This window comes from Muntiacus reevesi, chromosome 3 (assembly GCF_963930625.1).
Source record: "Muntiacus reevesi chromosome 3, mMunRee1.1, whole genome shotgun sequence".
NCBI lineage: Eukaryota > Metazoa > Chordata > Mammalia > Artiodactyla > Cervidae > Muntiacus > Muntiacus reevesi.
Window position 1 is genome coordinate 145,103,839 of NC_089251.1, and position 26,500 is coordinate 145,130,338.

Genomic DNA, 26,500 nt, shown 5'->3' on the forward strand with positions numbered 1-26,500 from the left:
AGGCGTAGCGGAAGTCCCTCCAGCCGCGGTGTTGTGCTGTCGGGTAGAGAGACGATTTGTAAACCCCGGAGCGAGGTTCTACCTACCCGAGACCGCTGGTGTGCGGAGACCCCGGGGGAAGCCACCGTCACCATGTCTGACCAGGTACCGGGCTGGGAGCCATCCAGTGGCGGTGGCCGAGGCCTTACTCTGCAGGTCTGCCTGCTGCTTGGCTGGGGCCGGGGATAGAGGCGCGGGGGAGGGGAGCGCGGACTGGGGGAGGGGGCGGCCAGTGGGGACTGGGCTGGAGAGGGAGGGGAGTAGACTAGGGCAGGAGACGCCCGGGCCTGCCGCGGGCCTCTGGGAGCCACCCTACCCCTCTCCGGGCTGGCTCATCAGCCCCTGTGCCCCAGCGCCTCTGGTCGCGGCCTCCCTCCGGTCGTCCCCGTTCTTTTCCCTGGGGCGGACCAGGTGCAGAGCCCAGCTTCCACTTTCCCAATAGGGTCCCTGAGGATCCCGCCCGCCTGCCTCTCCGGAGGACTCACTGCAGAAGCAGGGCCCTAGGCCCTAGTTATGTAACGGGAGAGAATCCCTGCCCCGGAGGCTCTGTGGCCCTGAAAAGCGGGTGGACTCCACTCCTTGGTTCTTGGTCTTTAGATAGTCGCGGAGTGGGACGTGGGGGCGGAGGGAGAGAGACGTGTCGTGTTGCTGAGAACCTCGAAAGCTCCGCTTTCCATTCGGATTGCAGCTAGGCCGCCGCTGCTTTGCTCTGAGTCTTTCTCCGTGTGGGGGTGCAGAGCTGTCGCCTCTTTCCTTTTACTTTCCCATTTCTCACTCGGGATTGGTTCAGTAGCTCTCCAGTTGGAAGAGAGCACTCAGAATAACCAAGAAACAAAGTAGAACGAAACTGCTAGAGCTACAGAAAACAATTTCATCTGGGAGTTAACCTGAAGATGACTGATAACCTTTGAGGAAAAGGATAGGAAAACTTCGTGTGCGTGAAGCAGTTGCAGAACATTTGCAGAAAGCTTCGTGTTATAGCAGAGTGCTCCATCTCAGTGTTAATAGAAGGAATTTACTTGGGATTTGCATTCAATCAGGAGTGTTCGATTTTCCGTGGTGAGTTTTTCTTCCTCATTCATTTCTAGTTAACCTTGTTTATGGCTGATGGGCTTCGCTGGTGGCTCAGCGGTAAAGAATCAATCAGCCTGCCAGTGCAGGAGACGCGGGTTCGAGTCCTGGGTCGGGAAGATCCCCTGAAGGAGGAAATGGCAACCCACTTCAGTATTCTTGCCGGAGAAATCCCATGGACAGAGGAGCCTGGAGGGCTACAGTCCATGGGGTTGTAAAGTCCTACACGACTAAGCGACTAAACAACAACAAAATGTTTATGGCTAGTTCTTACTTTATAGGGATTTTGTCTGGCCTTTGTTTTGTTTGCTTAGATGACTTGGACTTTTTAAAGTATTTTTGAACCTTTTGCTTGTTTAGTGATAGTTATCTAGAAAACTGTTTCTCATTCAACTCCGCAGTGTACTTGAACTTTTAAATTTAACACACTATTCCCTTGGCTTTTAACCCAGTTCAGTTTTGTGCCGCTTGGTGAGAGCAAGTGAGGCTTTTGTGGGTTTGTACTGTTGCACAAAACGTACATTTATAAGGTTAAACCATAATCTAGATTAGTTTTGAGTGAATCTTCTTACTAACAGTCTAGATTAACTCCCAAGTAGTTATGGGTGTGGAGTTACAACTATCTCCCTAGGTAGTTGTTTACTTGATTTCCAGGGAGGAAAGAAAGGTGTAAATACTTTATTTCATCAGCCTTTTATTTTGATGCTCAGAAGTGGCTAGGAAGTATGTTGAAATTTACTATGTAGTCTGAGGAAAGAGCAGTGTACAGAAGGAAATATAAAGTAAATTGTAGAATTTATTGTTCCAGTTTAAATTCCAGCTATTTAAGAGAAACTTGAATAAAGGACCTAGGACACTAACAGGTGGCCAAAATTATTTTCACAATAATCCTGGGACATTGTCTTTTTCACTGTCATTCTTTCCTGAGTGTTTGGTGGGGTTTTCTGAAGATTGACATGACCTGGGATATCACAACAGATTGAAACATAGAGGCAGATGTGGAAATCCAGCTGCTTTCCTATTAAGCCAGACATTCAAGAGATTTGCAAAAAATGCAAAACAGTGCCACTTTTCTTACTAATTTTGTCTTTAAAAAATGTTTTAAGATTGATACTTTATTGCTACTTTCAAGAAATTGTATTTTATATACACAGTACCATTTAATGAGGGTATCATTATATCTTTACAGGTGTTTCATATTGTTACTATTAAAATACTTTTCATAAGTGGCAGTGTGCTTTCTTATCCTAAAATGAATTATATGTTTATAAAACATATTTCAGATAAACCTCAGTAGATACAACCAACCTAACAAAAACTTTATGGAGTTTTAAATGATTTTTAAGAGGAATCCTGAGAGTGTAAAGTTTAAGAACTGTTGCTCTATGTTGATCAACCAATATCATTATTAATAATCAGGAGCCAGTACAATTTTAGTGTTGTAGTGCTAAGGATTTAAAGAGATGAGAAGCTGCACTCTTACCCTGATGAGGTTTAGGAGTGAGAATCCCAAGTCACTCCTGCACCATACCAGCAGTGTGAGACTGGACCACAGTCCCCAGAAGACAGTCTTAATATCAACCAAGTTGTTTTAGAATGATGTATATTCTGAGGCACCTCTCAGAGGGTTTTTTGTCTGTGCTGAAGATACTAGAATTGAACAATAATTTCAAGTTAAAATAGGTGGATGTTAGAGTCATTCAAGACTTGAATTGCTGGGTTCTGCATTGATTAATGGAAAATGATTATTTTTGGAATTTGAGTGAAATAATTTCTCATAATTCTAACAATGCTGGTCCATTGTCCAGTGGACCATTTTTGAATAATCCTGTAATACAGATTCTGAACCTGAGGATCATGAGTCCTAAGGGCTGAAAATCCACTGAAATTTTATGGCAATCTGTGAAGGTTTTTTTGCATGTGTGTTTGTTTAGGGAGAAAGGATCCATAGCTTTCATTAGGGGTACATGATCTCTCAAAAAGGTTAAGGACTAGCCTTTAATCAATAATAGAGACCCGATGGTGTGCTTACTTTTAGCCTGATTTCATGTACCAGCAAAACTGAGCACATAATTCTATAGACCCAGATGCCAATGTCCGGAGAAGGCAATGACACCCCACTCCAGTACTCTTGCCTGGAAAATCCCATGGACGGAGGAGCCTGGTAGGCTGCAGTCCATGGGGTCACTAAGAGTCGGACACGACTGAGCGACTTCCCTTTCACTTCACTTTAATGCATTGGAGAAGGAAATGGCAACCCACCCCAGTGTTCTTGCCTGGAGAATCCCAGGGACGAAGGAGCCTGGTGGACTTCTGTCTATGGGGTTGCACAGAGTCAGACACGACTGAAGCAACTTAGCAGCAGCAGCAGCAGATGCCAGTGTCAAACTGGTAAGGATAATTTGTACAAATATTTTTCCTTCTTTCTTCCCTGTATTCACATTTATAGTGTTTCTTTTCCACACTGAAATCATGAAAGACAGCATGGACTTCAGCTCTTCAGTTCAGGTCTGTTAATTTGTAATAATTGGATGACTGGTTTGGTTCAAATGCTAACTGAATCTGTTGTATAGCAGGTTTACTCTCTCCATCCCAACCTCAGAGAGAGGAGGGGTGGAGAGGGAGGGAGACAGATACTGATTGATTGAGCTCCTTTTATCTTTAGTCAAGGATTTGGAAGCCTTATGTAATTCCTGCTATCTGTTGGTACCTAACAAACTACTTCAAAACTTAATGGCTTAAAACAATAGTCTTGTTTTGCTCATAAATCTCAATTTTGGCAGGGCTCTGTGGTTTGGGCTCATCACTGCTTCTTGATGTGTGGGGCCTCTGCTGGGATTACTCACGTGACTGTGGGCTGTAATGGATGGTTTCTTCATATAGTCTCAAGGCCTCTCTGAGTGGTCTTGTCATGTATTCTCTTTGGCACAGGGACCCCAGGACATTCAGACTTATAGCACCTCAGGACTCACAAGACAGTGTTCCAGAGAACTTTGGGTGGAAGCCCCAAGCCTCCTAGAGCCTAACTTTGGAAGTCACTTTTGCATTCTGTTTGTCAGGCAAATCACTAAGTTCAATCCAAAGTCAAGGGAAAGGCATTTATTTATTTCAATGGAGATATACTTAACATATTAGTTTCAGGTTATACAATGTAACGATTTATGTATATTGTGAAATGATCCCTAGGATAGGTCTAGTTAACATCCATCAACACACACAGTTACAAATTTTTCTTGTGTTAAGAGCTACTCTCAGCAACTTTCAAATACACAATACAGTATTATTAACTATAGTCACCAAGGAAAAGATACCTAGATTCCATTTCTTAATGGGAAGAGTAACAAAGAATTTGCAGTTATCTTTAATCTACCACACTAGTTGTATTTCTTTTGTTAGAACAGCATTATTCCCTGCAGCATTATTTATATCTCCTTGTTTTTGGTGTTTGCTGATCTTCCTGTTAGCCTGAGATGGCAGAAGAATATGATAAACTAGGTGTATATTGAAGTTCATAATTATGTATACTACTTACCTCGTAGAATAAATATGTTACACTGATGCTCTGACTTGAGCATTTAGTTAATGATATATATCTTAAATATTCAATGCCCCAGGAGAGGAATGATATATTCTGTCTTCTCTGACAGATAGATACATGAAGTGCTGCTAGTAGATGTTGCAAACATATTGATTATAATACAACATTTCAATAAAATGTGAACATTATTTAATAGTATTTTAAAAACTGAGTATGATTATTACGGTTAGAGTACTTATGAGTGTTAGTGGAGTAGTTCAGATTTCAAAACTAAAGCAGCTGTCAAATATCTCTTGCTACTCATTAGCCTCCCCCCATACCAATTAGAATAATATTATATGTTATAGCTTTTATATATAGTGTTACAATTATTTAAGTGCCTTTCTCCATTACACTGTTTGCTTTCCAGGGTCAGGAATCAGGCTTTACTCGCCCTTTTTTCCTGAAGTGCCAGCAGTGACTGAATATTTAGTAAAAGTTTTTAAAGAAATGAGTGGTAAGAGTCATTCATTTAACAAGTGTTTATTGGAATGTCAGTATGTTCCAGGCACCATGCTAAGCCCCAGAACTGGAAGGTTGTCTCAAAAATGTGAAACAGCAGGTATTTTCCTCTTCCTCTTTCAATTCCCTTTGTTTTGTTATTGACAAAGGATTGATTGTCATGCAATAGTTTTCCTTTTATAATATTTGCATACCATCTTGGTCTTTACTTCTATTAGCAACAGAACTAGTAACTTTATCTCCAGAGTTGAATCGTTTGCTTCTTCCAGGACATTGGGATTGTTATGGATAATAATAATCCCACGTGGTTTGCAGGATCTTAGTTCCCTGAATAAGGCAGTAGGGGATTGAGCCTGGGCCTGGGATAGTGGAAATGTCAAGTCCTAACCACTGGACCGCCAGGGAATTCCCACTGGTAATTTTCTCAAGAGTCATGTTTGGTATCTCATTTTGGAATCTACTGAAATTGTGTGAGTGTTGTGTTTTTTTCTTTTTGGTAATTAATTCTCTGATACTCTACTTTAGAAAAGTCATGTGGGTAAGGTCGCACAGATCCTATTACTGAGTACTTAGTCTTACAGTGTAAATTATTTTGAAATTCCTACAACATGATTTAAGTTTATTTAAAGGTGTGTTGTATTTGTTATACTTTTATACTTTGACCATTCTTTTTGTATTTGATTGCCTTTACTGAGCTAGTGAGAATCTGAAGGAAAAGACCTGAAGGAAGCTAGGGTGGAGTTCTGTTTGCTAGACCCACTGTTCTCAATAGCTAAGGTCAGATATTTTTAAAGGTTTTACTGATGATTAATACATATATGAAAAAATGTACATAAATGTACAGGTTGCTAAATTTTCACAAACTGATCACATCCATGCTGCCAGCACCCAGATTAAGAATGACTATCCTGACTGTGTGTGTGTCTGAGGGGGTGTGTGTTATTTTCTGTCATGTCCGACTGCTTGTGACCCTGTGGACTGTGGTCCACCAGGCTTCTCTATCCGTGGGATTTCACAGGCAAGAATAATGGAGTGGGTTGCCGTTTCCTCCCCTAAGTGGAATCATACAGTACGTGCTTCTGTGTATGGCTTCTTCTGCTCAGCATTGTTTGGAAATTGGTCTGTATTATTGTGTGTAGTTTGTTAAATCTCATTACTATGTAGCATTCCATTGTGTGACTATACAACAATTTACTTAATCTCTTCTGCTTTTGATACATACTGAGGTGGTTTTCTAGGAAAAATAAGCCAAATGCTTCCTATTTAGACCACCTACTATGTCAATTTGAATTGCTTCTGGACTAAATAACAGAAAATCTGATATATAGTAGGTTAAACAAGTATGTAGTTTGTTTTTCTAATGAAAGAAGTCCAGACATAAGTAGTTCAGGGATGGTAAGACAGTTCCACTATGTCCTCTTACTCCTTTCTCCTTAGCAGATGTCTTCACTTCACTCCTTTTGGGCAAGGTTACTTTGTTTCTTTGTTCCAGGCAGGAGAAAGGAATGGAGAAAAGGGAAAAAGTATGCCAAAAAGTATATACTAGGAAAAAATACGTCACTTTATATCTCCATGGCCAGCACCACATCACCTGGCCATGAGAGAAACTTAGAATTCCACCCAACTCCGCCACCCACCGCCGCAAATTTAGAAAGAAGGGGGACTTGGATATTGGATAGGTAATTAGCAATGTCTGCCATGCCTGTACATTTGCTCGCTATACTCTGGATACAGTGGAGCCAGTTTGTTCCAGGCTTTGCATAGGTCCACAGTATGGCTGCAGAGAGTAAGGCTTATACAACCAGTGGGATTTTCAGTTACAATTTTTAGTTATTGAGAAGTTGTCTGTGTTCATCAGGTGTTTAACTGCAATTGTAGGGTTGAATGTAAATTTACAGAAGTCCCAGTGTCTTGACAGGTTGACATGAACCTCCAAGTTATGGAGCTAACTCTGGACATTATTCCAAATGTCTAGTAATCTCTCCTTAAGTTTGCACATAGGTAGCATGAGCTGAAACTGTATGAGTGTGTGCTTTTAAAGTTGTGGTAAATCTACTGAAGTATGAGGGAAATGACTTTATTGTAATTTGGGTTTTTATATCTTTTAATAATGGATATAATTATTAGAGTCATCCAGTTTAATCCTTTGTTAAGCTTTCTTTATTAGGAAATAAAATGAAATAAACAGACATATAGTAAGAACTATAGTTACAGAATTTTTGGAAACTTTGAAGGCATTTTAAGTGATTTATTATGGAAAAATTTAGTGTATATATAATTATACCCATATACCCATCTCTTGACCTATCTTATTTCATCTACATGACCCCACACCGTTTCATAACATCATTTTGAAACTAGTCCCAGACATTGTATTATTTCATCCACAGATATTTCAATATATATCTCTAACAGAGATTTACTTTATTTTTTTGGCCATGCCATGTGAGATCTTAGTTTCTGGACCAGTGATCAAACCTGTGCCCCCTGCACTGGGGGCTTGGATTCTTAACCACTGGACTGCCAGGGAGGTCACTCAACATGTGACATTTTTTCTTTTAACATAACCAGAATACTGTTGTTGCACCTTTAAAATTGGACAGATTTGCTAATGTCATCACATAAGAGTAAATGCAGTCTTTATTTTTGGTTTTCCCCAGAGTCCCCCCTCTTTCAGAAGAGTGAACAATCCTTGTACAATTGGAAGGGTCAGTTTCAGGCTGGGAGTAGTTAAGTGTGGTGCTCCTTCCCTGTGATTGAATTGTCAACATTACGGATTATCATGGAGATTTTTAGCAAAATTTTTGTTCTTTTGACTTTGAAATGGCACAATAAAATTCTTTTCTTGAGTTTTGTGTGTTTGTAAACGAGGATTGTTGTGTTTTGTGTCCTTCCTGTCTTGTTTGTCTTTTCAGATCCAGCATCTTCTATTTCTGGGTTGTTACATTTATATCTTAGTAAGAAGAGTTGATAGTGCCTGGTGTCTGATAAATTCTTTCCTACCATTCTAGTTACCATGATTCAATCTTTAGATGACACAGATGTGAAAATGTAGAGGTCTGCAGTTCTTGCCTTTGATCTTGTACGTTCCTTTCCTTTTCTTTACATTGCCAGTTTCTTCTGCTCTGGGGCTGTGTAACCTTCCCAGCCGAATCAGCCAGCCCTCTCTGGGATTCTCTTTTCTCTGATGACCTACTGTTCCAGGCCCAGTGCTGAATGCTTTCAGTGTTTTGTGACTGGTGTGCCATACCATTCTGTATTGGCAGCTCTTTTTTTTTTTAAGCAGGGGAGAGAAGGAAAGAAGGCATACAAAAGACACTGAGATCGCTAGAGACAAACTTTGGCCTTTTTCTGTACAAGATCTCATTTTCCAGACTAGTTTGTTGAAGGAGAAAAGGCAGGTGAAAAGTTAGATGACTGCATTGGGCAAGCGTGAGGCTATTAAACAAGTGGGTGCAGACGGCATTGCTCCGGTGCTTCAGAGTTGGGGAGACATTGCTAAAATGGAGTGACTAAGGAAAGTGGCAGTATTTTGGGAAATTTCAAATTCTAGTGTTCACATGTTCTTGTGAAATTGAAGTGAATTACCTCTTCTTCCCAACTGTGAATATAAAATGCTAAAAGGATTTTGTTTGTATTGACTGCTGTGTATGGTAGAATTATGAAACATTAGTAAGATTTTGTGGTATGATACAGATGATAGTGCTGTTAACTTAATTCAGCCAGCGTTAAATAATTGCCTGGTGTCTGTCAGTATAGAAACCATAAAGGTGAAAAACGTGGACCTCCTCCTTGCAAACTTGTAGGAAAGCCAAGACATAGAAAACTGTCACAGAATATGTTAATTTAACAAGCACATTGAGTATCTTTAAAATACTAGACACTGTACTTGACCAGAAATACAAAGAATAAGTCATGTCAGTAAGGAACTCAATCTTGTGGGAAACACAGATATGCAGACATGTGGTTATAATAAAGTAAGAGTATGAGAACATTTAAGAGGGTGATCAGGGAAATGATTTTCTAGAAAGTGATGCTTGAGTGGTCTTAAAAGGGGAATGGGGAAAGAAAGGGCACGCCAGGCAGAGGTGAGTAGCATGCACAGGGTTAGTGGAGGTAAGGTGGAGAGTGCCACGGGTAAGAAGGTGGAGATAGTTCAGTATGGCTGGAGCAGAGAATATCGTTAGCAAGAGAGGTAGGAGAACAAGGCTTGACTGCTAGGCAGGGAGCAGCACGTGGAGGAAGAGTATGTGTCAGCTAAGGAGTTTGAACTTAATCCTGAAGATTCTGGGCAGATCAGATCGCGTTTTAGAGAAATGGTTCTGGTTGTAGTTGGGAAGAATTAATTGGAGGGAGCGAGACTTGGGGCATCTGTTATGCCATGTGTGGTATTGCTAATGAGCAACAGTGGCTGCCTGAAATAAGGCAGTGGAATAGAGAATGAGAGTCCCTAAGAGATACAGTTGTCAGAATGGTGAATTATTAAGTGTGAGATTTAAGAGAGGAAGATAGCCAATGATGACTACTAAATTTCTGTTGTGTGCAGTTGAGTGTGTGTTAAACATTTATTGTAATTGGGAATCCGGGAGGAGTTGTAGTCTACTTTGGGTTTTGGTTTTCAGGAAGAGGAGCTAGAAGTAATGCACTCAGTTTTGGACACTTAAGTTGAACTACCCATGGAGACATCCAGAGTGGAGATAAATGTTCAAGCTCTTGGGTAAATTGAGTGAAACTCAGAAAAGTGGTCAGGTTATTGAGAATGGTTGTGAGTCGTTGGTATCTGAGAGAGAGTTGGAATTGTAGGTCACCCAGGAAGATGAAAAAAAAAGAAGCTTAAAGACTTAGGACCCAGAAGAGCACCAGCATTTAAGGAAGTGGTCAAGATGAGGGGACAGTAGAATCTTAGAGGTCAAAGGTAGAGAGTCTGAAGGAGTCATCAGTGTCTATTGTTTAAAGATAAGACCTTAGATTGTCCTTTGGGTTTAGCAGTAAGGAGTTGAACTGGTAACCTTGGTGAGAGAAGTATCAAGTGGAATGGTGGGGTATTATATAAACCTGATGGCAGTGAGTTGACAGTAAAAGTGGAAATAGCAAATGCTGAGTACTCTTACCAGAGATCTGAAGAAAAATGTGAGGACAGCTTGAGATGATAGTAAAGGGAGATTGTTTTTAAATTGAGAATAAACGCCTTTTAAAGGATATGAATGCACTGCCAATAGGAGCATTAGAGGAAAATGTTAATCCCAGTTAGAGAGTTGAGGGGAGGTGTGGTTCCCAGAAGAGTTCTGTGCATACTGGACTTCAGATGATGTGTGGGGTGGATTTCTGTGAGACGCTCTCAAGAGAGGTTATGGTGAAGGGAGGATGTGTATTAAAGGTGAAGGAGACAAGGACGGCAAAGGGCTGAAGATGGAAGGAAGTTTATAGACACGTTCGGGGAACCGCACAGGGTCCAATTTAACCACATCCTTGGGTTGTAAAGAAAGTGGTGAGAGAAAAATGGGAGTCAGGGTTGTACTGGAGGAACTGAACGCTGGGCTTTTAAGTACTGGGAGCTTTTAATGCTTTCTGATAGGGGTAGTTATACAGTCAGAGGGGGGCTTCCCAGGTGGCGCTAGTGGTAAAGAACCTGCCTGGCCATACAGGAGACACAAGAGACGCAAGTTCGATGCTTGGGTCGGGAAGATCTCCTGGAGAAGGGACTGGCGGGCTACTCCAGGATTCCTCCCTGGAGAATCCCATGGACAGAGGAGCCTGGCGGGCTACATACAATCCAAGGGGTCGTAAAGGGTCGGACATGACTGAGTGCAGGCAAACAAACCTACAGTCAGAGGAGCTGTGCTTTGGAAAGTTCTGAAGCAGTGTGGAGGATGGACTGGGGGAGAGGGAAGAACTCTCTTGTTCCGGGTGTCCTCTGTCTGGGAAACACTGGCGCGCAGGCAGTCCCGTCGTGCTGATGTGGCGCTGATCCTCTTGGAGGGGGATGTTCTCCTCCTTGTGGAAGCTCAGATAAAGCTTCGTAACACACCTTCTCTCAGCTAAAGAGGACGCAGGGCTTCTTTGCTCTTCCTTCCTTTCACTGCGTGGAATGAATTGTCCTTGCCCTCTCTCAGTACTCAACGGAAGAATGAATTGTTTGCTTTGAATGTAAATTCAGAGAAATGTGGTTGTGAGACTGAAGACCATCTTTTAGTTTTCAGGTGAAACACTGTCTCACTAAAGAAGGTTAATTTTGCCAGCTGCCATAATATGCAGTAGTCAGCAAATGTTGGAAGTACTGCAGAGTGATAAACAGGCAAGAATTCACACTAATGAAGTCAGTTCTGTTATCTAAGCATTTCCCTGGACTCTAGCCTGTATCTTAAATTTAAAAGCTACTTCTAGTTTAATATATCTTATTAAAATTTGAATGTTAAAGAGTTTGTTAGTTTTCAGTTATTGGCATGAAATAAACAGGTAATGGCCCTGTTACTTCTGAAGTACAGAAGTATACAATATTCTGATTGTATGTTCTTAAGTATACAAAATTCTTATTGTATATTCTTAAGTAAGTTGGTTATATTCATACCAAAGGGCTTCCCTGGGGCTTAGTGGTAAAGAATCCACCTGCCAATGCAGGAGACTCTGGTACAATCCCTGGATGAGGAAGATCTGGAGAAGGAAATGGCAACCCACTCCAGTATTCTTGTGTGGAAAATCCCATGGGAAGAGGAACCTGGAGGGCCACAGTCCATGGGTTTGCAAAGAGTCAGACATGACTTAGCAGCTAAACGACAACAGTTCTTACCAAGAGTAGATTAACAGCTTGAAATTAATATGAAGAATAAAGAAGTATATATTTAAATAAGTGAATAATATGTTTGCCAAACTAAGGTAAAGTGCAAGTGCATGGGAAAGCTACTTTTATCACACCATTGAGTGAAATTACCAAGCTACCCTTTTACTAAAATGGCCTGCCTTTCTGAGTACTTCACGGCGAAGTTGTTTCCACTAGTTTATTCCAACTTCATGCTCTTATGGTATAATTTGTAAGAGGGTTATACTCTTTCCTTCTGTCTTCCAATTTTGTTTGCTCTTTCCTATTAATACTTACCCTGAGTGGGCTTTTTTCTTGTTCCAGTTTAATTCTCCTAAGTTTTTTTTCACTCAGGCCTAATCTTTTAAAATTGGATACACTGTTTCAGATAGTCTAAAATAATAACTGATATAAAATGATTTGTTTTGACTCGAGTACATTAAGTCAGTACTTTGCCATTTGATTTTCCTTCCTAAAAAGACTTTGCTTATGTTAATATGATTATATTTCTTAGTACAGTTTTGTAATTGGTGTAGTTAATTTCTCCCAATAGGTTGTAAGAAAATAATCTTGGATTCAAAATGTTTGGTCAAGGATTCCTGGAGGGTGAGCTTCCTCTGACTGATAGTAGTCGACTGTAAGATAATGGTTTCCAGGTTGTTCCTTTGCCCAGAAGCATTAGTACCACCTGGTAATTAGTCAGAAGTGCATATTATAGCCCTGCTGGAGACCTGCTGAATAAAAAGCTGGGTATGAGACCCAGCAGCCTTTTAACAAGTCCTTCCAGTGATTCTGATGCATGGTGAAGTTTTAGAACCCTTACTGTAGGATTATAATAAAAGAGACTTCTTTCTTGATTTTTAGTGAACTGTTGTTTGAGAGAGTAATTGACTTAGAACCTTTTTTGCTTGATTGGCAGGGAAAATAAATGCTTGCTGTATTTTTAGGTGCAGATTTTGTACCCTAAGTCAAAGTAATGGATGCGTAACTAAAATAGCACATAGAAACTTTTTTGTTTATATGTACTTTCAGGAAGCAAAACCTTCAACCGAGGACTTGGGGGATAAGAAGGAAGGAGAATATATTAAACTCAAAGTCATTGGACAGGTGAGTTTCATTATTTTTCTCCTTTGACTCTGGAATGTGTGAATGATTTCTGAAAACAGAAAAAATATTCAACTAAGGCAAGATATTGAAAAGTGGAGTTTCATTCACTGTATGTGCATCTGTTAGAGGTAGGAGAGGATGATACTGCATTTTTAAATTGCTCCACTAGACAACTTATCACTTTAATTTCTTCTAATAGAACTTTTTCTTGTTTAGCATGCTTCGGTGGCAAACACAGTGACTACTATTAAGTGATAACGCTAGAGGCCTTACACAAAAGGGCCTCTCGGGCCTTTTCCTGACCCCTTTCTCTCTCTTGGCACCTTATTTCTCCAGACTCTGATCTTTACCTTATTGACCCTTTTTGAGATGTTAATAGATGATAAAGGTTAGCTGGAAATTAGTGGAGGAATGAAGCTTCATAGTTGTTTTTTTAAGGGACAGAAGAACTAGTATACTCTCACCATGGAAGTGTGAGAGTACCATCTTCCCACATTCTCTGAAACATGGGATACTATTATACCAACCTTTCAGTTTTAGACAAGTGTGATAATATTGCTTTGACTTTTCATTGTAATTTTTGTGTGGCTGTGTTTTCAATTCTCTATATATGTAGGAGTGGAATTGTTGGGTGTAATATAGTAGTAACTTTGTTTTGACTTTTTGAGGAGCCTTCAAACAGTTTTTAGCAGTGTCTACACTATTTTATACATTATTCTTTTTTTTTTTTTTTTTTTAAATATTATTTTATTAGTTGGAGGCCAATCACCTCACAACATTTCAGTGGGTTTTGTCATACATTGACATGAATCAGCCATATAGTTACATGTATTCCCCATCCCGATCCCCCCTCCCACCTCCCTCCCCACCCGACTCCTCAGGGTCCTCCCAGTGCACCAGGCCCGAGCACCTGACTCATGTATCCCACCTGGGCTGGTGGTCCGTTTCACCATAGATAATATACATGCTGTTCTTTCAAAACATCCCACCCTCACGTTCTCCCCCAGAGTTCAAAAGTCTGTTCTGTATTTCTGTGTTATTTTATACATTATTCTTAACAACAGTAAATGAAGGTTTGTTATTTTACATTTTACCCAGTCTTTGTTGTTCTTTTTTTTTTCTTTTTTAAATATATATAGTCATCCTAGTGAGTGTGAAGTGGTATCTCATTGTGTTTTTGATTTGTCTTTTCCTGATGGTTAAAGATGGATATCTTTTCTTGTTCTTATTGGCCATTTGCACATCTTTGGAGAAATGTGCCTATTCAGATCTTTTGTCCGTTTTTAGGTTGTATTATTTGTCTTTATTTTTGAGTTGTAATAACTTTTCACATGTATTTTGGATATTAGGTCCTTATCAGTTAGATGGTTGGCAGATGTTTTCTCCCGTCTTTGGGTTGTCTTTTCACTTTCTGGGTTGTGTCCTTTGCACAAACAGTTTTTGATTTCAGTGAATTGAATTTATCTTTTGAAAAAGTTTCTGGCTGTGCTGGGTCTTTGTTGCTTTGCACAGGCTGTCTCTGGTTGCCGTGAGGGGGGGCTTCTCTGTGTGGTGCCTGGGCTTCTCATTGCAGGGGCTTCTCGTTGTGGAGCATGGGCTCTGGGCCCTCGGGCTCCGTGGTTCCCGGGCTCCAGAGCACAGGCTCAGTGGTTGTGGCACACAGGCTTGGTTGCTCCTTGGCATGTGGACTCTCCCCAGACCAGAGATTGAACCCGTGTCTCCTGCATTGGCAGGCACATTGTTAACCACTGGATCACCAAGGAAATCCTTATTTTTTTCTTTTTTTTGCTGTGATTTTAGTGTCATGTATAAGAAACTATTACCTAAGTCAGGGTTACAAAAATTCACACCTATAGATTTCTTTTAAAGTTTTTATGGTTTTAGCTCTTACATTAAGTTTTTGATCTTTTTGAGTACTTTTTGCATGCTTTTAGTATGGGTTTGAAGGAGAGTTTAACTTCTTTTGATTATGGCTATCTGTTTTTCCCAGAACACTGGTTGAAAGTTCTGTTCTTTTCCCATTGAATTGCTTGGCATCTTTGTCAAAATCAGTTGACTGTAGATATATATGGATTTATTTCTGGACTCTCAATTTTATTCCGTTGATTTATAGGCATACTTCAGAAATATTGAGGATTTGATTCCAGACCACTGCAATAAAGTGAATCGCATGGATCTTTTGTTTCCCAGTGCATATGAAAGTTATGTTTACACTGTAATGTAGTTTAAGTGTATAATAGCATTAAAATGTAGACACCTTAATTAAAAAGTACTTTATTGCTGAAAAGTACTAACCATCATCTGAGCCTCCAGTGAGCTTTTTTTGCTGGGGTAGGACTTGAATTCTGAGAGAATTACCAAATTACCAATGACCAAAACGTGACACAGAGACCTGAAATGAGCAGACACCATTGGAAAAATGGTGCGGGCAGACTTGCTGAATGCAAGCTTGTTACAGACTTTCAATTTGTACAAAACGCAGTACCTGCAAAATTCAATGAAGAGCGCACACGGACTTCCTTGGTGGTCCAATGGCTAAGACTCTCCCCCCAGTGCCGGGGCACAGGTTCGTTTCTGGTCAGGGAACTGGGGATCCCGTATGCCGCAACTGAAGATCCTGTGTACCACAACAGACCTGGCATAGCCAAATTAAGAAAAAAAATAGAGTGTAGTAAAGTAGGTATGCTTGTGTATGTTTCTCCTATGCCATGGATTACCTTTTTAACAATTACTGATTTGTAGGAGTTCTTTATATTTACTTAATTTTTCTTGTCCGCTATATATGTTGTGAATATTTTCTTCAGAGTCTCTTCACTTACTTATAGGTGATTTATGTTTTTATTAAGTTGGATTTATCAGTTTCATTTTTTTTTTAGTGGTTTCTGAGTTAAAATCTTGTTTTAAAGTAAGGATTTACTAATGTCAAGATTAGGAGAAAAGTCTTTCCCAAAGAAGAGGAGAAGATACTAAAAAAAATTTTTAATGTTAGCTCTTTATTTCATCTGGAAATGATTTTAGCTGATGGAGTGAGGTATTGCTCTAGAAATTTTGTCTGTTCCTGAAATTATCCACACAATGATAATTTATTTTTATTTATTATTATTTTTTAAGAAAATTTGGCTATACCACACAGCGTGCAGGATCTTAGTTCCCCAACCAGGGATCAGACCCAGTCCTGGCAGTGAAAGCACCAAGTCCTAACCATTGGAGTGACTGCCAGGGAATTGCCTTTTTTTTTTTTTTTTAATAATTATAAACAAAACATGCAACTTCTGCTAATATGTATCTGTGAATGTGTTATGTAATCATTAGAATTGACTTTGAAGTTTTTACAGTGTGCAGGTACCAATATTTTTTTCTGATGGCTGCCTGATAGTTTACTTGACAGTCTCGGTAGAAGAAAATTATCTGTGGTGCCATATTTCAATTTGAGTGACTCAGGTTATTCATTTTACTCATGCAAGAGAAACCAGACTCTGTATGGTGACTTTTTGTGGCAGAAAATTGTCTCAGTCTGCTGTTTTACGGTATACATCACTCTTAATAGCTTTGAACATCTTTAATGACACTTCAGTTATAGGGGGTACTATTTATTCTGAGTTGCCTTTGGGAGTTTGTTATAGCTTAGATTTTTATTTTGAAAATAGAATAGGTATGCAGTTCTGAAGGAATGCATTTTTGACATACATACTTTTACTTATACTGCTAATTTTAATACCTAAAATAGATTATGTTTTGACGCTTACTCCTTGGAAGGAAAGTTATGACCAACCTAGACAGCATATTAAAAAGCAGAGACATTGTTTGTCAACAAAGGTCTGTCTAGTCAAGGCTATGGTTTTTCCAGTGGTCATGTATGGATGTGAGAGTTGGACTATAAAGAAAGCTGAGCACCGAAGAATTGATGCTTATGAACTAGGGTGTTGGAGAAGACTCTTGAGAGTCCCTTGGATTGCAAGGAGATCCAACTAGTCCATCCTAAAGGAGATCAGTCCTGGGTGTTCATTGGAAGGACTGATGTTGAAGCTGAAACTCCAATACTTTGGCCACCTGATGTGAAGAGCTGACTCATTTGAAAAGACCCTGATGCTGGGAAAGATTGAGGGCAGGAGGAGAAGGGAACGACAGAGGATGAGATGGTTGGATGGCATCACGGACTCAATGGACACGGGTTTGGGCAGACTCTGGCGGTTGGTGATGGACAGGGAGGCCTGGCGTGCTGCGGTTCATGGGGTCGCAATGAGTTGGACACGACTGAGCAACTGAACTGGACTGAAACTTGCTTTGAAATGGGTATAAATCAACTTTGAGGATGATTATTTTATTTATTTATTTTTTTGGTATATGAAAATTTATTACTATCGTGCTTTCATCATCAAAATTTATGATCTTGGTCTTTCCTTCTTGCCTTTGTATAAAGCCAAAAGAGAGACATTGGCTACTTTGACAACCTTAAAGCAGACTCCAGGAATGTCACTAACAGCATGACCTTTGCAACCAAATCCAGCAACCAGAACTTCATCATTTTCCTCAATAAAATTCAAGCAACCATCATTGGGTACAAAAGCAGTGATGTGATTTTTTTGCCATTCTTGATTAGCTGAACCCTGACACACTTCCTGATGGCAGAATTTGGCTGTTTGGCTTCAACTCCTACTTTTTCCAGCACAATTCCCTTGGCGTGAGAGGTGCCGCCAGAAGGGTTGGCCTTCAGGGCTGTGCCCAAATGGGCTTTCTTGTACTGTTTATCATGCCACTTCTGGTCTCGTCGGTGGCTACGGAGCTTCTTGGCAGTACAAAGACCGCGACACTTGCCCATCCGGCCGGTACCACTGGCCTGAGCGAAAGAGAGCGAGGATGATTATTTTAATAAAACCTGTTAGGAATGCTAAAAAGAATATTTTGGAAGGAAAATATAGGTGACAAGTTGTATGTTTTTGTGTGTAGTATATGTGTAATTAAATAATTTGTTTCAGGCAAAGCAAGTAACTTACTCAAAGAGTGATAATTCTTTTCCTCTTATCTCCTTAGGATAGCAGTGAGATTCACTTCAAAGTGAAAATGACGACACATCTCAAGAAACTCAAAGAGTCATACTGTCAAAGACAGGTCTGTATGTTGTGTTAAAGTAAGTGCTTTATATATCATTAATTTTTCTTTTAAGAAAGCTTGTCAAAAGAAAGGTAATCTTTTGGGAATTCTCTGGTGGTCTAGTATTTAGGACTTTGCAAGGAGAAAAAGAGATCATTTAGGTGTTGGGATAAGGAAAACAGGGGGCTCCCCTGGTGGCCCAGACATAGAGAATCTGCCTGCAGGCAGGACACCTAGATTCTATCCCTGCAGGGTCAGGAAAACCCCTGGAGAAGGGACTGCCTACCCACTCCAGTGTTGGGATAAGTGAGCCGATAAACATTTGTGTTTTTTTTTTTTTTTGCTGTGCTGCGTGGCCTGTGGGATCCTAATTCCTGGACCAAGGATCGAACCTATGCCCTTGGCAGTAAAATTTCAGTGCTCACCACTGGATTGCCAGGGAATTCCCTGTTTGTTTTTGATGTTAGTTGTTAAGCTCAGTAATGTCTTATTAATTGAGGCTCAACTACCTCACATTTGCAATGATGGGAACTAAAACTGGAAATGAACATGTGTTAACTGCACTGTGCTAATAGGTACTTAGATACTGTCATTTACTCTTGACAAGAACTCCAAATAAAATACGCAGTCTTTTACCTCATCTGTAGACGATGGAGTTGATTATTGAGGAGGAACAGTGCAGAAGTGAAAACTAAACTGATTCAGGATTGACGTTGCGCTTAGTCACTCAGTCGTGTCTGACATGTGTGACCCCTGGGACGTTAGCCCACCAGGCCCCTCTGTGCATGGAATTCTCCAGGCAAGAATACTGGAGTGGGTTGCCATGCCTTCCTCCAGGGGATCTTCCCAACCCAGGGATCAAACCCAGGTTTCCTGTATTGCAGGTGAATTCTTTACCAATTGAGCTACCAGGGAAGCCCTAACGTGCTAGGGGAGATAATATAATATCAAGTTGGAATAATTTTTAAGTTTCTTTTTTATGCTTCGGAGTTTATAGTCTTTAGAAAAAGTTTTTATACTCAGTTCACAAAAGCTTGATAAACTTTTTTCTTATATTTGCTGATATACACGCAGTGGGACACTTAATTTTATCTAAAGTATGGAATTCCAACAAGAGAGATTGAGTCATTTTTCCATTTTGATGTTATAGACTTGCTTCTGTAGAAACTTTTTGACTCCAATATAAGATACTTACTTTTTGAAAGATCCTGTATTTCTTTTTTTTTTAATATGGAACGCTTCACGAATGTGCGTGTCATCCTTGCGCAGGGGTCATGCTAATCTACTCTGTATCGTTCCAATTTTAGTATATGTGCTGCCGAAGCGAGCACGTGAAAGGTCCTGTATTTAAAATAAAAGAATATTTTGCCCTTGTCAGTTATGTTTATTAGTTAATATAACCCTGGAAATAATTTAAAAGTAGAGAATTTCCTGGTGTTTCAGTGCTTAGGACTTTGCAGTTTGACTGCTGGGGCCCAGGTTCAATCCCTGGTCAGGGAACCAAGAAAAAGTTTACCACCACCTACAGGGTAAGTTTGCACGGTCTTGTATATGTAAGTGTAGTACATATTGGGAAGATAGTTTGAGTTTTTTATGATGTTTTTGGGATAGTATTTAAACATGGCAGAAATCTTAACACATTAGTTATTGAGCAGAACTTTCTGACACTTGTGGACTAAACAAATGATTCTTGATTTATACTTGTTAGTGAAGTTATGTCTCTTTAAATGAGCCATCTATTCTCTTTTAGCTATTTTTGTGGAATAAGTGATTAGAAAAATACATTTTAACACCTTTTGTGATGCTTACAGAGCTATAAATGCCATCACAGGTTTATTGTAGTTTATCTGGCTTGCTGCTGTGCTTTACCAAATTTCTGTGATTTAGTCTGTTTAAAACCAATTTCGCGTGTACAGTTGGTAGCTGGTACTCATCCAGTATCTGATTTTATTTTTATGTTAGCTCATAGGTTTGAGAGGAAACTATATAGAATAGTGGTTAGGAATGCACAGGGTTAGGAACAGATTTGGCCTTCAATTCTTGACTAGCTTGTGGATCCTCTCTATACCTTAGATTCTCTAGCTGTAAATGAAGATAGGGTGATAATACTTACCTTTTAGGGCTGTTGTGATGAAAAATTCATGATTATGTATATAAAATATTTGGTATCAGGAGTACCTAGCAAATAGTTTTTACTCAGTTAATGATAATGATGATAGAATTAGCTGTCTAGTTTTATGTTCGACACATTGTGTTGAAGCTTTCATATTTGCTTTTTGTGCATCAAAGTTTCTGTTATCTCTTCTAAAGTTTGTATTTGTACATTTTCTGTCTTTTTAGGGAGTTCCTATGAATTCACTCAGGTTTCTCTTTGAAGGTCAGAGAATTGCTGATAATCACACTCCAAAAGAAGTGAGTATAATTTCTCTGAATTCAAGACATATTTTGAATTTTGCATTGAATGATGTGGTTCGCTGGTACCATTAAGCTGCCCTTTTCTTGAATATTCCCTGAGTTAAGTGATATATTATTTGTCAGAGAGAAAAACAATCTTTTGGGTTGAATTTCCCTTTTAGTGCCTTCAAACTTGCCAGTTAAAAAGAGTTGAAAAGTAGGGATTGAGTATTTAAATTGTTATAAGGCACATACTATGCATTTTTAAGGATGGACAGATGGTTCTCAAATTTGGCAGATTTTGGGTACATTTTCATGGTGATAGTGACCTTTAGAGTTCGATTTTGACTCTTGGCCCATTTTGAGCACTTAATAGAGAAGCTTAGTATATATTTTTGGCTCTGTCATTGTGGGTTATGTTTTTTAATGCCTCATTTGTTTTATTGAATATATTGTTTTATTTCTCTTTATATATTCCACCCTCTCTAACTCTCATTCTCACTCCTACCCCCAGATATCTGAAAGTAATAAAATGTGAGAAAAGGAGCGTGTATCTATTTACATTTATGCAGATTCCCCTCCTCCAAATAAAAAATAACATTTCTGATATTTCTGATAGTGGGAATGATATATGGTTATTATTAACTTTTTTATTTGAAAACATTTCAAACTTATTGAATCATGAGACTAGTATAATCTCCTGTATAAATAACCTTTTTCATAGATTCTTCATTTATTAACATTGTTGCTGTGTTTGATTTATCATTTTCCCTGTATGTACAGATTATCACTACTAGTGGACCATTTGATGTTAATTTGCAGATTACATGGCTCTTTACCCCTCAATATTTTACCCTCAATAACAATATGTTATTGTTCTCCTAAGAGTCACAGTTAAATTATCTAATTTAGGTGATTTAACCTTGATACAATACTGTAATTGAATATACAATCAAAATAATCTGATTTTGCAGTTTGTCTCAGTAAGGTCCTTTATAGCTCACCTGCCTTTTATTTTTTAAGTTAACCTGGGATCTCATCCAGGATATGCATTCTAACTGGTTATCATGCCTCTTGGCTTCCTTTTCGTATGAAACAGTTACTCGGTCTTCGTTTTTCATCACACTGTTGTCGTTCAGTCCCTAAGTTGTGGCCCCTGCACACAGCAGTCTTGCAGCACACCAGTCTTCCCGGTCTTTGACCATCTCCTGAAGTTTGCTCAGACTCATGTCTGTTGGGTTGATGATGCCATCCAACTACCTTGTCCTCTGAGGTCCCCTTTTCCTCCTGCCTTCAGTCTTTCCTGGAATCAGGGTCTTTTCCAGGGAACAGCTCTTCCCATCAGGTGGCCAAAGTGTCAGAGCTTCAGCTTCAACATCAGTCCTTCCAATGAATATTCAGGGTTGATTTCTTTAGGATTGACTGATTCACTACACTGACATTTTTAAAAAGAATTCAGGCCAACTGTATTTTAGATTGTCCTTCATGTAAAGTAATTAGCCTCCAATTAAAATAAATTAATTAGAAAAAACAATGTCCTTCAGTTGGGGTTTATCTGTTGTTTCCTCATGATTAGATTCAGGTTTGAACATTTGGTAGGAGCAACACTGAGTGAAGCTGTGAAATTCCAAGTGCATCATGTCAGGAATTATATGATGTCCATGTCTTACTATGGGTAATACTAATTTTGGTCACTTAGTTAAGATGGTAACCGCCAGATATTTTATCCATTGTATCATTTTATCCACTGTATCATTGTATCAATTTATCCAAGTTATTTTGTAGTTAATAAGTAATTTGTGGGGAGATACTTTGTATGAGTGATGTTCTTTAGATATTAGCCAGTGGGAACGCCTTCAAGTTGGCATTTGTTCTTTTTGACATCCCTCCATCTTTTTAAAAAGTTTTTATTTTATGATGATTTTCAAATTACAGAAAAGTTGCAAGAATAGTGCAAAAAACTGTACTCTCTTCTACCTAGATTTATCAGTTTTTAACATTTTGCTACCTGTACTTTATTATTCGCCTCCCCCCATATGTGTGTGTATACATATCATCCGAACCATTTGGGAGTGGGTTGCATACACCATGGCCATTTACTAAATATTTTAGTGTGTATTTCTTAAGAACAAGTATTTTCTTTTACATAACCAAAGTACTGTTATTAAAATTCAGGACACTTAATACTGTTAGAATACTATTTTGTCATTTGTCCCAATTTTCCCTTATTATAATAAGTTTGCTCCCTCATCACAGGATCCAGTTCAGTATGAACACATGGTGACTCAGCTGGTAAAGAATCCGCCTGCAGTGTGGGAGACCTGGGTTCAATCTCTGGGTTGGGAAGATCCTCTGGAGAAGGGAACGGGTACCCACTCCAGTATTCTTGCCTGGAGAATCCCACGGACAGGAAGGAGTCTGGTTGGCTATCGTCCATGGGGTCGCAAAGAGTCGGACATGACTGGGCGACTTTCATTTTCACTTTAATTGTCTTTAACTTGGAACAGTTCTTCAGCCTGTCTTTGTCTTCATGACATTTACATTTTTGAAGAATACAAACCAGTTATTTTCCGGAAAGTCTCTCAATTTGGGCTCTTCTGTTAACTCATGACTAGATTTGGATCATGTGTGTTTGGCTGTATTACTATGTAAATGGTGATGTGTCTTTCTCAGACTGTAATATCTGGAGTATCTGAAGTCCTTTATCACTGGGTTTAACAGTTACCATTTTTTTTTCCTGTGTAGTTAACCATTTTTCCTGTTGTAATTGAGTAATATGTGGGCACATACTTTGAAACTGTGTGACTATCCTTTTGCTCATCAACCTTTTTCCCTGTAGGTTTAGTATCCACCTACTTTCTTGAGTCCTTCCTTACTGTCTGGCACAAGATATTCCAAACTCATTTGATATTTTCCCTGTCTTAACTGGGCTAAGGCACAGGGATAGGGAGGCCTGGCATGTTGCAGTCCACAGGGTTGCAGAGTTAGACTCAGTCAGTGACTAAACAACAAAGCTTGGCATAATCTCAGCAACACAGAAGGTTATTTAATACATCTTAGTGACACTTCCCTTACTGTCATTAAGAGATTTATCTTTTTAGAAGAATAATGGGGCAGTGGGAGAGAGTGGTATTTAGGGAGTGACCTCTTTGTACTGTTGTTTATTTACTATTATCTGCTAACGTACTTCTTAAAGCTGATGGCTTCATAGACATAGGCTGCCTTCCCAGTTCAAAAGGTTCCTTGTAATGTTTGGAATTCTAGTCCTTGTAGTGTTTACCAGGCTATGTGTGAGTTAAATTTTAATAGCATCTTTAATTAATAATTATTTTAACATTCATATGTTTTATCACAGTCAAGATATCTATGACACCAGAACCAATTAATCACTTAAAAAAATTATAAATCCACTTATTTTTAGATTTCTTAGCATATTTTAATTTTCACATTTTGTAATTCTGCACAGAATTGTTCTGTGTAAAATATAGAACTTGTCTCATTAGAGATTACTTGAACTTTCCTTTGAACTGATATTTTTCATTTGCTTTTGTGAGTCACTGTAGTTCATTGGAAACAATGCTGATTTTTGTTTTCAGTCTGCCTGTTTCAGTGTTCTTTAACCCTGGCTGCACACCAGAATCAACAGATTTGCAATTCTTTACAAGCCTCATTGAGACTTCTGTTGGGTTTCTATGCAACACCAGCCCCCTTCTGTACACTTTTATTTTTTAAATGAAGAATACTTGTAGTTAAAAATAAAAGTATTAAAAAACCAAACTACCAAAGTATATAAAATGGAAAATACACTCTAGATATCTCTGCATTCCCATTTCTCAGAGGCAACCATTATTAACAATGTCTTTAAGAAAAACATTCCAGAATACTTCACTCATATGAAAAAAAATTGCATATATTTTGCTTAATGTTCTGTAAAAGGCATTTTAAAGGGTCTCTCTTTTTTTTTCTTTTCTGTAAGAATTGAGAATTGGCCTGAAAAATCAAGCCTATAGAATTGGAAGTGTCAAAAGTAGATATATAATAACTCTTCATTGAGAGTGGTCACTATCAAAGAAAATAATAGTTAAATTCTAGAAGGAATTGTAGATAACAAAGCAAACTACTTAGAAATGAACCCTTAGACAGTATTTTTCTAGCCAAAACCCACATATATTTCAAGTGAAGTCAGGTTCTTTGAAAGAGAAGAAAGAGATTCTATCAAGTAATTACATCTGGAAGTAAAATGATTTTTAGAAAATATGGCATCAAACTATTACTTAAACTATTCTATACATGTTTAATTAGATTTAAAACTCCTTTAAGGTACTTTTCAGAAACACCTAAATTTTATCTGGTGAATAAACTGGGAAGTGAAGTTGGCTCAGCAAAGAAACATGAATGACTTCATATTGACATAGTATCAGAAGAAAAGAATATACCTCTCTGTTCTTTGGATTAAAGGAAACAGGATTGTTAGTTTCAGAACAGGATAACTATGGATTATTTTTGTATCTTTTTTGCACAGTTGCCACATAATTGCAGCCAGTTAAAAAAAACAGTACTTTTATATTCTACTACTAACACTTTTCTTTCCTCTTACAGCTGGGAATGGAGGAAGAAGATGTGATTGAAGTTTATCAGGAACAAACAGGGGGTCATTCAACGGTTTAGATATTCTTTTTATTTTTTTTTCTTTCCCCTTAATCCTTTTTTATTTTTAAAAATAGTTCTTTTGTAATGTGGTGTTCAAAACAGAATTGAAAACTGGCACCCCATCTCTTTAAAACATCTGGTAATTTGAATTCTCGTGCCCATTATTCATTATTGTTTCTTTTCATTGTGCTGACTTTTGGTGATCAAATCTCAGCCCCCTTCATATCACTCTCTCCTTTTTAAAAATTACATGTGTGCATAGAGAGCCCGCCTTTTCCAGGACTGTGCATTTGCAGGCTTGTGATAAATAAGATCAACTAATGCAAGTGTTCCTAATGACTTTCCAATTGGCCCTGAAGTTCTAGCATGTGATTGCTTCACTCCTGGACTATGACTTTCAGTGGGAGATGGAAGTTTTTTGGAAAACAGAACTGTGGAAAAATGACCTTTCCTTAACTTGAAGCTACTTTTAAAATCTGAGGGTCTGGACCAAAAGAAGAGGAATATCCAGTTGGAGTCAAAATGACAGAGAATAATGACTAACTCCAAAGATGGCTTCACTGAAGAGAAAGCATTTTAAGATGAAAGAAAAATCTTGTCAGAAGATCCCAGAAAAGATCTAATTTTCATTAGCAGTTAAAGTTATTCATGCAGAAGTGTATACAACAGAACACTGCTCTTTTTGACTTTATTTGTACTTTTTGGCCTGGGATATGGGTTTTAAATGGACAGTGTCTGTACCAGCTTCATTAAAATAAACAAAATATTTGTAAAAACTGTACCCATGTTTATTTTATTTTTAGTTGTACAGAAAGAAAAAAGAAAATGCTTGAAACATAAGGTTTTTTTGCATCATACTGGAAATTATTGTTCATACATGGTACAGATTCTTTTTCTGGATTGTGCAGTGATGATCATGACTTTGAAGCACTGAAAGTTACTGAAGTGCCTTCAGAATTAAGGATTTAATTAAGGTCACAATACCTTCTTAAATACTCATTGTTTTTTTTTAAAAACTTGATATTCCTGTATGGTGCATTTATATGATACGGTTACCCAATATGTTGAATAAATGGGCACACCAAAAATTCTTAATTGATGTTGGTAATTTCAGTTTTTCCCTTAACAGTTTTCAAAATGTTCTCTGTAGTTAAGATTGTTTATATTTTATTTCTTTATATCCTCTTTTCAACTGTAAAATTAAAATACTAAATTAGTTCCTTAATAGAGGGCTTAACTTTTCCTTTTAACTCCTTAATGAGTAGAATTCAGGATATATATGTACATATGTAATCCAATTTGATCTTATTCCA

General features: G+C 38.6%; 1 protein-coding gene, 1 non-coding gene and 1 pseudogene across 2 annotated transcripts; 1 reads left to right on the forward strand and 2 right to left on the reverse strand.

Annotated features, from left to right (window-relative positions):
* Positions 1 to 25,968, forward strand: SUMO1 (small ubiquitin like modifier 1). The gene is made up of 5 exons (XM_065930813.1): positions 1 to 144; positions 12,978 to 13,052; positions 18,084 to 18,161; positions 20,484 to 20,555; positions 25,137 to 25,968. The coding sequence occupies exons 1-5, from the start codon at positions 133 to 135 to the stop codon at positions 25,203 to 25,205; spliced, it is 306 nt and encodes a 101-aa protein (XP_065786885.1). The 5' UTR covers positions 1 to 132; the 3' UTR covers positions 25,206 to 25,968.
* LOC136164990 (small ribosomal subunit protein uS12-like) lies at positions 17,369 to 17,923 on the reverse strand (annotated as a pseudogene).
* Positions 19,368 to 19,474, reverse strand: LOC136165661 (U6 spliceosomal RNA). Its single transcript, XR_010662665.1, has one exon. It is a non-coding gene; the product is annotated as a U6 spliceosomal RNA (small nuclear RNA).
* Positions 25,969 to 26,500: the final 532 nt, after the last annotated feature.